Source organism: Nycticebus coucang, chromosome 1 (genome assembly GCF_027406575.1).
Source record: "Nycticebus coucang isolate mNycCou1 chromosome 1, mNycCou1.pri, whole genome shotgun sequence".
Lineage (NCBI taxonomy): Eukaryota > Metazoa > Chordata > Mammalia > Primates > Lorisidae > Nycticebus > Nycticebus coucang.
The window spans coordinates 182,117,681-182,130,851 of NC_069780.1; the positions used below are offsets into that span (position 1 = coordinate 182,117,681).

The 13,171-nt window shown below is 46.1% G+C and overlaps 1 protein-coding gene across 1 annotated transcript in view; it reads left to right on the plus strand.

Moving 5' to 3' along the window:
- The window catches only part of MYO10 (myosin X), a 225,647-nt gene that overhangs the window by 181,071 nt on the left and 31,405 nt on the right, over positions 1 to 13,171 (plus strand). Inside the window, exons 20-25 of the mRNA XM_053592862.1 lie at positions 3,025 to 3,149; positions 3,247 to 3,361; positions 9,021 to 9,127; positions 10,056 to 10,289; positions 10,934 to 10,979; positions 12,004 to 12,894. Coding sequence (XP_053448837.1) covers positions 3,025 to 3,149; positions 3,247 to 3,361; positions 9,021 to 9,127; positions 10,056 to 10,289; positions 10,934 to 10,979; positions 12,004 to 12,894 — 1,518 coding nt within the window. The remainder of the gene's footprint in view (positions 1 to 3,024; positions 3,150 to 3,246; positions 3,362 to 9,020; positions 9,128 to 10,055; positions 10,290 to 10,933; positions 10,980 to 12,003; positions 12,895 to 13,171) is intronic.

Genomic DNA, 13,171 nt, shown 5'->3' on the forward strand with positions numbered 1-13,171 from the left:
TTTTTGGGGGGACTGAGTCTCACTCTGTCACCCTGGGTAGAGTGTCCTGGCATCATCCTAGCTCATAGCAACCTGAAACTTCTGGGTTCAAGCAATCTTCTTGCCTTAGCCTTCCAAGTATCTGGGTCTACAGGCCCACCACCATGCCTGGCTAGTTTATTTTTAGTAGAGACAGGGATCTACTGTTGCTCAAACTGGTCTGGAACTCCTGAGCTCAAGGGATTCACCCACCTCAGCCACCCAGAGTGTTAGGATTATAGGCATGGGCCACCATACCCAGCCAATTTTAATTTTTTTTTATTGTTAGGGATTCATTGAGGGTACAATAAGCCAGGTTACACTGATTGCAATTGTTAGGTAAAGTCCCTCTTGCAATCGTGTCTTAACCCCATAAAGTGTGACACACACCAAGGAATTTTAATCTTTTAATATGATTTAATATTAGGCTTTCTACAAGTACTGATGCTGGTGTACTTGTCGCCCTCCTGAATTTTAGGGTCCTTGGAAACAACATCTGGCCTCAAGCTTTTTGAAATTTTCCCCAAGCATGAATCATGAAACCTTGTACATGGTAGGCTTTTAATAAATATTCAGTAAATTGGTCAAGCTCAGACTCCCCTGAGACTATAATTGCCCTGGGTTAGGGCTGTTCCTTCCAAAATCTAACCTGTTTGTCACCATCAAAACGTCACTTTTCTCACACTGCAGGCAGTCTTTGTTGGCGTTCTGGAAAACTAGTTAATTAGTCAAGACTGGAGTGCTTTAGCAAGTTTTGAAAGGCAAAATGCCTTTAAGTCATTCCTTGTCCAGCCTCCAGCTGTGTCATCTTTAAACTGTTCAGTTCACCCAAAAAGGAAATTGCAGCTGAAATGTTTTCCACCAATGGAAATCTAGCGCCCCCCTCCAGTAATGGGGGGGAGGGTTGCCCAGGGCGACAATCAGCCTATAGATCCCCTAACCCTGGTTAAATTACTGGGAAGGGGCAGACACACAATCGCAAGGGGAGGCTGGAAATGGTGGCCTCTCCCTGTGGCTCTGTCCCTCCCCTCCCTGGGCTGTATCAAATCCTACAACCACACCACACTAATTAGCCCTAGAGTGGAAAGGGTTGTCATGGAGACCAGGCCCTTTTTAAAAAGCAGGAATGGTGTTCATTATTGCTCCTGTCTTTAGCTGTGGGGGAAAGGTCAGGGTGGCAGTTGTTTTCCATATGAATTTTGGCCCAAGAGAGCCAAACTGAAGGTGGAATGCCCCTCTGAGAGACTGGAAGGTGGTGAGTGAGCCTGAATTTCTTGGATGGGGTGGTCTTTTGGTAATATCTTTCAGAATGTTTTAAGAAGTCAAGTGGCAGGCTAAGGAATTGTGCAGATTCTGTTAAATAGACCCTGAAAGAAAAGAAGCAAGGAATAAGAAGAGGTCGGGAACAGGGAAAGCTTGAGAGCTCAGAGAGATTTTGGATTAAAGTCCTGGAGCATCAAATGATTGGTTATTCATTTAGAAGTCTTCTCTGATATTAGGGATTTAACAAAGTTGAATAAGTCTGATACTTCGTACTAGTCTTTGTAGGTTGCTGCTAGTCAGATTATATTTCCAAATAAATACAGAAGCATCGTAACTAAATGCCTTCAGGACAGTTATCCACCCTCATTTTTTTCATCCAAAGATATGATGTTAAGAGTCACCGGAGTCCCCAAAGGTTATTTTGTTTTCAAGTTTGTATGCTTATCTTACTTTTCTAAGGTTAGTTTAAATGCTAAAGACTTAAAAATCAGAGAGAGCCACAGTTCTTTGGATGTTTGCCCTAATTTGCTGACTGCACTTGGTTAAAATACTGCTAAGTAAAGACAATTTGACCTCTGTGTTTGTAGAAGAAATTAAATATGAGAGAAGACAGCCTGCTAAGGCCGATGGCAGCCTATTCCATCAAAAGTTGTAAGGGAGATTTTCAAAGCATTCTTTACATTTATTTTTTGCCAATGTTGAAAGCAGGCAGAGCAGCCTGGCTTTAAGCCTAACTTTGTGCTAATGACTGACTGCATTTTTAAGGGTCACAAATTAAGCTACTTTGCATTTTTTTCTTTTTACTTTTTAACATTTGGCACTGTTTTCCCAGGTATTTTACTCATAGTTGTATAAGATAACAAAATACTGATCAACTAAAGGGGGACAGGAGTTTGGATTAAAAGAAGTTGCATCCAAAAAGCTGTAAATGGGAAACAGCCTGCTTTTTTGCTTTACATTGAAAAAACTATTGTCCTGACAGTAAGTAGATCAGAGAACCCACGTCAGAACATTAAGTTTTGCTCCGATTTCCTGTGTCTTCAACTTGTATGTGCTGAGGTTCCTTTATTTAGTGCTCATGGTATAGGGTATGTGACTAGAAGTTGAGCAATTGAGCAAATTTAAATTCTTCATTTTTGTCTCCTGACTTCACTAGCTAGTACTGTTGCCCCTGTCCCCATGGTCCTCTGTGTGTGTGTGTGTGTGTGTGTGTGTGTCTCGGGTGCACATGCAAATGTCCTTCCATCCCTCGCTGGAGCACTGCATTCTTTAACTAAAAAACCTTTGAGGTGAAGTTTAAAAAGTCAAATAAAGTGATACTTATACGACAGATTCTTTGGGGGGGGGTGGTGATTTTAAAATGGCAGTATATTTATGATATCTATGAGACAGTTGAAGATTCAAACATGGATATTCATATGAAGGCATTCTTGGCATCTGTTAAGATATGGTAATGGTGTTGTAGTTACATTAAAATATGACATATACACAAACATTTATGGATGAGACGATGTGACAGCTGGAGCTTTCTTCAAACAATAAAAGGGGATGAGGGTGAGAATGGCGTGGGGGGTGGTCATTCTGTCAAGGTTATGGGTCCATGGAGTTCGTTTTCTATTCTGTATTTTGGTGTAAATTCAGATTTCTTATACATGTGGGAAGGTGTAAAACGTTGGCGTGAACTTACTCGTTGCCTGTGTCTCACTCGCCTGGTTTGTGTCCCACCTTCTCCGCGCGGTCCAGATGCCGGACCAGTTTGACCAGGCGGTGGTGCTGAACCAGCTGCGGTACTCAGGGATGCTGGAGACGGTGAGGATCCGCAAGGCAGGGTATGCGGTCCGGAGACCCTTCCAGGACTTTTACAAAAGGCAAGAGGGGGCTGAATGGATTCTTTTTCTTTTCAAAGGGGTTGGAGAAAACAGGGACCCATAGCAGAAGGTGACACTGTGCGGTTTTATGCCACAGGTATAAAGTGCTGATGAGGAGCCTGGCACTGCCCGAGGACGTCCGAGGGAAGTGCACGGCCCTGCTGCAGCTCTACGACGCCTCCAACAGCGAGTGGCAGCTGGGCAAGACCAAGGTATTTGAAGTCCTTGACTTGTTGGGGATGCTGTTTCATTAGGGGACACATTGAAACTTTGCATTCTAATGGTGTGTGTGTGTGTGTCGCGCGCGCGTGTGTGTTCAGGCAGTCAACAAATGTTAACAGATGAGAGGCTCAGTACCATGCAAGTACTAGCCAGGCCCCTGTGTCTAAGAAGTAAAGCCCTAGACACCCCCACCCTTTTTTTTTCTGGCCAGGGCTGGGTTTGAACCTGCCACCTCCCATATATGGGGCCGGTGCCCTACTCCTTTGAACCACAGGCGCCATCCAGACCCTTTTTTTTTTTTTTTGAGACAGAGTCTCACTATGTCGCACTTGGTAGAGTGCTGTGGCGTCACAGCTCACAGCAACCTCAAACTCTTGGGCTTAAGCGATTCTCTTGCCTCAGCCTCCAAAGTAACTGGGACTATAGGCACCTGCCACAATGCCTGGCTATTTTTTATTGCAGTTGTCGTTGTTTAGCTTGCCCAGGCTGGGTTTGAACCCTTCAGCCTCAGTGTATGTGGCTAGTGCCATAACCACTGGGCTATGGGCTCCAAGCCAGCCATAGACCCTTTAACTCTCTGGAATTGAAGTGCTGGCTGTGATCCCTGCAACTCTATTGCACAAGAGACCAGCAGACAGTCTAAAATCCTCTAGGTTGCCAGAAACTGAATCCAGAAAGTGAAAAGTAAAATCCACTTTTGAACATGCCACTGTGACGGCAGCACTTAACCCCTTATTCTAGATGGGAGCTAGGTAGTGGGCAGTTAGGCTTGAACACCAAAAATTAGCCCTAAAAATTAGTTGTATGACCTATTCTCCCTAGACCAGGGAACTGCCAGAAATTTCATTTTGCTGTCCCCTCTTGTTCTCCACCTACCTCCAATAACTTAGAAAAGTGAAGGACAGAAATGCGGCTCAGGACACAGAAATGCAGGCAGCAGGGTTGGCCTTTGAGTACATGTGTGTCCTCCAAAGTTAAGAGCTGGTCCTTGTGCCCCTCACCTACCTGTATAGCAATGCAGAGTCTGAGAGTCACTTTAGAGTTACTTTTCATTTGTCATGTGTTGTTGTTGGTTTTTTCTTTTTTCTTTTTCTGAGACAGAGTCTCACTTTGTCACCCAGACTAGAGTGCCATGGTGTCAGCCTAACTCACAGCAGCCTCAAACTCCTGGGTTCAAGTGATCCTTCCACCTCAATCTCCTGAGTAGCTGGGACTACACGGGCCCACCACAACACTTGGCTGATTTTTCTATTTTTAGTAGAGACAGGGTCTTGCTCTTGATCAGGCTGGTTTTAAACTCCTCAGCTCAAGGAATCCTCCCATGTTGACCTCCCAGAGTGTTAGGATACAGGTGTGAGCCACCACGCCCAGCCTGTACTATGTTGTTTTTAAACAAGGACTTTCTTTGTTATGAAAAAAGGGGAGAGAGAGAGAAAGGAAGAAGATAGAGTGCCGGGGAGGGAGGAAGACAGGGAGATGGACTGTGTCTTGCAGTTTGACCAGCACAGAGCCGATGACAAGCACTTAGGATCTCCCCACGGCCACTCTGCATGGAAAGGCATCATGCTCTAGAGGAGCGTTAACTGCTGAGGGATTTAAGTTACAAACACTTCATAGGGTAGAGGTGGCACGCAGAGGTACCGCATTCACTATTGCTGCGTAGTATGTCACCACAAACTCTGTGGCTGTGACAACAGACATGTATTATCTCACAGTATGAGAGGGTCGGAGATGGAGCATGGCTGAGCCGGGTCCTCTGGCCAGGGTCTCACAGGCCTGCAATCTCTGAACCTTAGGGCTTCTTTCTGAAACCTAGGGTACCTTTTCAGGCTCCTTTGGCTTTTGGGAGAGTTCAGTTCCTTGTGTTTGTAGGGCTGAGGGTGCCTTTTTCTTTCTGGTTCTTGGCCAGGGCCCACTTGCAGCTCTGAGAGGCCACCTGAGTTCCTTGCTGTGCAGCCACTTCACCACCCAGCAGCTCACTTTAAGGCCAACAGGGCCTCCTGCTCCCGTCCAACACAGACAGAGTCCCATGTATAGTGTAATGCAATGTAATCACAGAGGTGACATACTGTCACCTTTGCCGTATTCTTTGTATAGAAGCAGGAGGACTGAACAAGGGCAGAATGTGCTGGGGGTCACCCAAGGGCGTACCTGTCCCAGGCAGATAGGCCTCTCTCCTGGGATCTGACTCGCCAGTCCTGCCTGAACTAACGCATCATCCAGGCTTGGGCTTGCATGTAGCCTTTGAGTGGAATCCTTTTCTGATATTCCTTAGTATACCCCAAACTGGGTTAAGCCCTCTCCTGTGTCACCCTAGGCCTTCCTCTTGTTAGCCCTGTTGTGACATCTAACATGCTGTCATGCTCACTGTTTTTTGTTTTTTTTTTTTTGAGACAGAGTCTCACTCTGTTGCCCTGGGTAGAGTGCTGTGATACCATAGCTCACAGTAACCTCAAGCTCTTGGGCTCAAGCCATCATCTTGCCTCAGTTTTTATATTTTTAGTAGAGATGGGATCTGGCTCTTGCTGAAGCTGGTCTTGAACTCCTGAGCTCAAGCGATCCACCTGCCTCAGCCTCCCAGAGTGCTGGGATCATAGCGTGAGCCACCACACCCGGCTCTGTCATGCTCTCTAGCTGTTGACTTCTGTACAGTCACACAGTGGAGAATGGAGAGTTCATTCTTCTACACAGCAGAAGTGGGAGTGTGGTCAGAATCTGTCAGGGGCTGAAAAACCATAAGGGGTAACACAGGATGTGATATTGATTTGAGGAAAACTTTCTAAAGAAGATGTCTCGAGTGGAGCTCTTGGCGGTGCAGGAGAGTCTGCTCTGGTTTTTCCTTTTCATCAGTAAGAGATTGTGAAAGCTGGTAATGCCCTCTGTCTCAGTGGCGTAACATCAAAGATGGTTATGGTGCAGCCCAGTCACTGTCTCTTCTCTGAGCTCCGAGTACCACTCCAGCTTCACTTCCAGCACAGAGACTACGGTATTGTCCTCAGCATGCTGCGTTGCTGGAAGATAAAGCAGCTGTGTACAACAGATGGGCTGAATCATGCCGCACCCTCTCTTTAAGGAGTAAGGAGACAGATCAGAGGAAGTGTCAAGAAGAGGAACTCTTTAAAGAGGAGTTAAATTTTGAGTACTGAAAAGTTGAAAGAGAAGTTGGTTGGAAGCTTCTCAGTCCCAGAAACACAAGGAAGTAAACTCAAACATTAGAGCATTTGAACTGTGTCCTCTAGATTGCTTTGACCTTGACCAACATTTGATTTCATTATTTGCTGGCATTTGTTTCATTCACTTGCCACCAGAAGGTCTTTACATTTAAAGCCCTGAACCCCTCATGAACTTCTGGATCTTCTGGCAAAAGAATTTCTGCCGTCCTTACACAACGCAGGGAAATGTGGGCAGTGTTGAAGGCAGCCAGTTAAACATGGCGCCATTTCTGAATTGGCTGGCTGATATAAGACCCGTTTAGTCCTTGTAAGGCAAGAATTCTTACCCAGAGGACTGAAAAAAGACTTCTAGAGAGGAGGCCATGCCTGAGATTGTGATGTGTTTTCCCATGGCAAAGTTGCATATAGGTTGGCTGAGCCGGGCAGCCACTTTCCTCTCCCCTGGTTTTGACTTTCCCTTTGCCTTAAGGACTCTTCGAAACTCAAGACTTTCACTTTTCTGACCTCTGGACTGTACTGCCTTTCTTCCTCCAATCTATGGCAATAAAGCCTGTGGGAGGTATTTTTTTATAAAGACTAGAGTGCTAGAATAATCCATAGGATTTAAGCTACGAGAAAGGTGAAGCAGAGCCACATAAAATTGTTCATGTTGAGTATTGAGTCAAGTTCAGCAGAGCAGCACCTGAGTGGGTTCCACGCACCTGGGTGCCTCATACTGACTCAGGCTTGACCAAGTCCTAGACGTGGGGTAACAGGACACAAGGACTCAATCACGGCCACGCTGTCTGTGTGCTGTGGAACAAATTCACGATGGATGCTCTTGATGAGGCCTGATTGGATTTGACCTTCAGGTTAGTGAAGGAGAATGGAGATAAAAATGTATCATTTCATAGGCAGAGCTTTCTAATTAAAGCTCACACTAAAGCAAGTATTTCTCTGATTCTGCTTCCAACCAAGACATCTTTTGACTTGTGATGATGGACAAGGCATTCCTTCACAAACTGTCTCATTTGTTCAACTCGTACAGGTGTTGTTCGTGAGCGTGGACACTCTTGTCCCCCTGTGTCACAACTCTTCCCAAGCTTTGACTTTATTCCTTTTCCTTTTAAACACTCCCAAGAGCAAAAACATTACAGTATAATAAGTCATACCAAAGAAAATGTCAAAGAGAAGCTGAAATATTTCTTTCAAGTCCAGTCTTTAAAAACTGCTTTTGATACATGGTTTTGATTAAATAAGAGAATTCCTATTTCTGTCCTGTTTATTCATTATCACACCCAGCTTTATCCTTGTATCAACAGAGCATATGATTTGCGATTATAAGGAAAGGTTCATATGAAAAACTTTCTTAGGAGAATTATTTGTAGCAAGAGTTTTACCCAAAGCAGGAATGGGCGTGGCTTCTGGGAGTCACAAGGTGGTGGGACTCTTTGTTTGCTTTTCTACTCAAATATCGTGGAGAAGACAGAGCAGAGTCTGGAAAAATGTGCCGTTGAGAAAAATGGCACATAAATCACCATTATAGAGGAGAATGACTCACCGGAGCATAAAGTAAAATATGGTGGAGGGACTTAAAGGCCTTTATGCTCACTGTTAACAAAAAAGCATAAATACATTTGACACTGGTTTTTTTTGTTGTTGTTTGGTTGGGTTTTTTCTTTCTTTTTTTCTTTCTTTTTAGGGAATAATTCAAACCTTCTTATGCATGTATTAACTCTGAAATTAAAAGCTATCTTGATTAGGGAGGGTCTGTTATTTTCATATCTTTTCAAAATTTGGGAATTCTGATACAAAGTGCCGAGTATCAGACATACTTACCTTATTTGACAAGCATAAAGTTGAGGCCCCCATTCCCAGAAAAGGGCAAGCAAATAGCTACAATTGATTTAGTCCCAATTCTGATGTGCTTATGGCAACCAGTCTGAGATGCAGCTGACATGGTTTAGTTCTCACTTCAAACTCAGTATTTAGAGTTACATTCTTAACATCAGTATTTTAGGAGTATTTAAGTTGTTGAATCCAAGATGCTCTGACAGAGTTTACATGTGACAGCAATGTGGTGGATTCTGTGTCTCTAAATCTATTATTACTTAGACTTAATGTGAATTTTTTGTCCTAGCTCACAATGAGGTAAATGGTCAGAAACTTTGATAGCAATTTAGAAGTCATTTTATGACTGTTGACTCTAATACTAATAACCAAAAAAATAGGAACTGTATTTTATATATCCTTTTTGATATTTTTCTATCTTTATGAGTATATATTTATTAGATTTTGCAAATGTAATAGCCCATGACAGAGGGGGAAGCTTAAAAGCACTATTCTAGAAAGTACACTTATGTGAGTTTGGAGCAAACTTCAGGAGAGAAAAAAGCCTTACCTGTCCCCCTGTTCCCCCAAGATATCTCTGACTCCAAATGCCTTCCTTCTACCAGCCACAGTCTTTGCTTCTGACATGTGACTCCTTCCTGGGCAGGTCTTCCTGCGAGAGTCCTTGGAGCAGAAACTGGAGAAACAACGTGAGGAGGAGGTTACCCGGGCGGCCATGGTGATTCGGGCCCACGTCTTAGGCTACTTGGCACGGTAAGAACTGCATTGAGGGGAGAGGCGTTAGTTAGACTCCAGGAGGGGTCCCCACTGGAGTAGCCTGAGTTGTTTGCTTTGAGGAGAACCCCAAGTCAAGCCTTGTAAGCTGCTCTGCCAGAGACCAGTCAGCCTGACCCAGCAGTTTTCAACTTCTCAGAACAATGATTACCTTCATGAACTCTGCTGGGATATTGAAATTGTCTCCCTAGTTCAGCGGTTCTCAACCTGTGGGTTGTGACCCGAACCACCCTTTCACAGGGGTCACCTAATATCAGATATGTACATTACGATTCATAACAGTAGCAAAAATTACAGTTAGGAAGTTGCAACGAAAATAATTTTATGGTTGGGGATCACCACAACACAAGGAACTGTATTAAAGGGTCATGGCATTAGGAAGGTTGAGAACCACTGCCCGAGTTCCCCTGCAGCAGCCCCACTGTTTTCTCAGGTCAAGGCCCATTCTCCAGTTGTTTGCCGAATGAGGCAGCTTTTATTCCTTTTAGTTTAGCATTTTAGTTCTGTCCATTATGCAGAACTTCATGCCACATGAATAATTTTTCTTAAAACACAAAGCTATCCTGCTGTGATTTTTTTTTTTTTTAATACAAGAAGAAGACTGTTTCAGATCTCTCTGGGTCCTGTTTACCCAACTTCCTGCCAAAACGATTGAAAGTCAGCATTAGGGGTTATGTGTTTATTTAGCCAAGATAGTGATAGGCTTCTTACTTTAGTTTTGGTTTGTTGTTGTTCCTTTGTTTTTCCTTCTGTTCTGTTTTGTGCAGAGGGGCCTCCTTGTTCTCTGCAGTCTCCATAATGAGGGCGTCCTTCCCAGACTGTCTTGCAGCGTTACTGTGAGCTCCTGTGAGTAGGTCAAGGTCTCACGATCTCAATGGCTGTTCTCTTGTTCTCTTTTCCTTTTCAGAAAACAATATAGAAAGGTTCTTTGCTGTGTAGTGATAATACAAAAGAATTATAGAGCATTTCTTCTGAGGAGGAGATTTTTGCACCTGAAAAAAGCAGCCATCGTTTTCCAGAAGCAACTCAGAGGTCAGATTGCTCGGAGAGTTTACAGACAGCTGCTGGCAGAGAAACGGGAGCAAGAAGAAAAAAGGAAACGGGAGGAAGAAGAAAAGAAGAAACAGGAGGAAGAAGAAAGGTACAGTATCTTTCTTGTCTGGAGGAAACAAATGGATACATTTTGAGTTTTGTGTTCAATATCTATGTATGCAGCCAGCATTCCCAGGGAATGCTGAAGAATTACTATTTGAAACAGTAACTCTCGGCAGCATGGATGACCCAATTCTCTGTATATTTTTATTCACCTATAGATTAAAACAAGACCATTGCCGGAAGGAGAGGCTCTGCCCTTCATGTTTTTTGTCTTTAGCAGAGCTGTTTTACAAAGTTAGATCTTGGCCAGATGCAGTGGCTCGCGCCCCTAATTCCAATGCTTAGGTAGAATGAGGCAAGAGGATCACTTGAGGCCAGGATTAGAGACTAGCCTGGGCAACATAGCAAGACCCCGTCCCTAAAAGTTTTAAATGTAGCTGGGCGTGGTGGTACGTATCTGTAGTCCTAACTACTCAGGAGGCTGAGGTGGGGGGATTGTAAATAAGCCCAAGAGTCTGAGGCTGTAGTGAGCTATGATTACACCACTGTACTCCGGCCTCTGGTGACAGTGAGACCCTTTTCTCTAAAGAAAAGTAATAATTAAGAAAGAAGTTAGATCACTGTGAAAAGTGGTTTGTTCGAATGTTTTATATTATTATTGATTTTCACTTTTTTCTTTATTATTTTTAGAGAAAGAGAGAGATTACGAAGAGAAGCTGAGCTCCGTGCCCAGCAGGTGATGAATGCTATGACAACTTAGCCTCTCATTTATCTGTTCCCTTCCTACTTCAAATGCTTGGATTCTAGGATTCAAAACTGAAATAAAGGCTGGGCATGGTGGCTCACGCCTATAATCCTAGCACTCTGGGAGGCCAAGGCAGGTGGCTTGCCTGAGCTCAGGAGTTTGAGACCAGCCTGAGCCAGAGCCAGAGCCTGTCTCTAAAAATAGCCATTTTTGCTGGCTATTTAGAAACGCCTCTACAAAGGGTATTGTTGCCTACACCTGTAGTCCCAGGTTCTCGGGAAGCTGAGGCAAGAGAATCACTTGTGCCCAAGAGTTTGAAGTTTCTGTGAGCTAGGACACCACTGGCACTCTACCAAGGGTGACAAAGTAAGACTCTGTCTGAAAAAACAAACTCTGTAATAAAGTAAAAAGACAGAGGAAGGAAAGCTTCAGAGAAAATGTTTATTATGCAATTTCTGACCCTTTACGGTCTGCTAAAGCTTATGAATTTTAAGATATTAAGTGTGAATCACCATAGCATAATTCTCTAAACCAGTATAACCAGTGTGTTACTTTGCTAGGCCTGCTGTCATAAAATACCATAGACTGGGTGGATTAAACAATGGAAACTGTTTTTCTCCTAGTTCTAGAGGCTGGCAGTGCAAGATCAAGGTGTCCTCAGGTGTGGTTTCTGCTAAGGTCCCCACCTGAGCTTGCCGGTGGCCGTCTTCTCACTGAGTCCCTATGTGGTCTTTGCTCTGCTGGGGTCCCTGGGGTCTGTATCCTCATCTCTCTTTCTGAGGACTCCAGTCAGCTTGGATTAGGGCCCACTATAATGGCCTCAGTTAATCTCTTTAAAAGCTATCTCCAAAGACAGCCACGTGCCGAGGTACTAGGGCTGGGACATCAGCCTGCGAGTGTTGGGGGGCGCAGTTCAGCTCATAACCACGGTCTGTCCTGGTTGCAGAGGCGAGGTGGACGCTGCTGCACTTCTCGTAGCGCAGCGCTCTAAGATGTCCTTTCCCTTTCTGCTCAGGAGGAAGAAGGCAGGAAGCAGCGAGAACGCGAAGCCCTGCAGAAGAGTCGGAAGGAAGCCGAACGGACCCGCGAGCTGGAGAAGCAGAAGGAAAACAAGCAGGTGGAAGAAATCCTCCGCCTGGAGAAGGAGATCGAGGACTTGCAGCGCGTGAAGGAGCGGCAGGAGCTATCGCTGACCGAGGCATCGCTGCAGAAGCTGCAGCAGCTGCGGGACCAGGAGCTGCGGCGGCTGGAGGAGGACGCGTGCCGCGCCGCCCAGGAGTTCCTCGAGTCCCTCAACTTCGACGAGATCGACCAGTGCGTCCGCAACCTGGAGCGCTCGCTGTCGGCGGGGGGCGAGTTCTCGGGGGAGCCGGCCGCGGGCACGGGCACGGGCACGGGCGAGGACAGGCCCAGCTTCAACTTCAGCCAGCCCTACCCGGAGGAGGAGGTGGACGAGGGCTTCGAAGCCGACGACGACGCCTTCAAGGACTCGCCCAACCCCAGCGAGCACGGCCACTCGGACCAGCGCACCAGCGGCATCCGCACCAGCGACGACTCGTCCGAGGAGGACCCGTACATGAATGACACGGTGGTGGCCGCCAGCCCCAGCGCCGACAGTACGGCGCTCCCGGCCACCGCGGTGCAGGACTCCGCCAGCCTGCACGACTCCTCCAGCGGGGAGTCCGCCTACTGCCTGCCCCAGGGCGCCGGCGACCTGCCCTCCCCTGATGGCGGCGACTACCACTACGACCAGGACGATTACGAGGACGGCGCCATCACCTCCAGCAGCAGCGTCACCTTCTCCAACTCGTACGGTAGCCAGTGGTCCCCAGACTACCGCTGCTCCGTGGGGACCTACAACAGCTCGGGTGCCTACCGGTTCAGCTCCGAGGGCGCACAGTCCTCCGTGAGTACCCGCCAGTGGCCACACTGGGGCTGAGTGGTCAGTGGTCTTTACCCCTGTTGCTCCTCAGGGAATTAAGTCGTCCCCACCTCAGATTTCAAAGTCAGGGCCTGAGAGATCAATCACGTTTGTAAGTGGAATTTGGATGCGCTCCTTGCAGGCTGAGCTCAAAGCCTGGAGCTGCCTTGTACCCAAGGCCTGAGGAAGTCAGTTCCTCAATAGGACCTTAAGGTTGGCATTGTGGCAGGTTGGGAGATGAGGCACTCATCGGCCTGGGCCC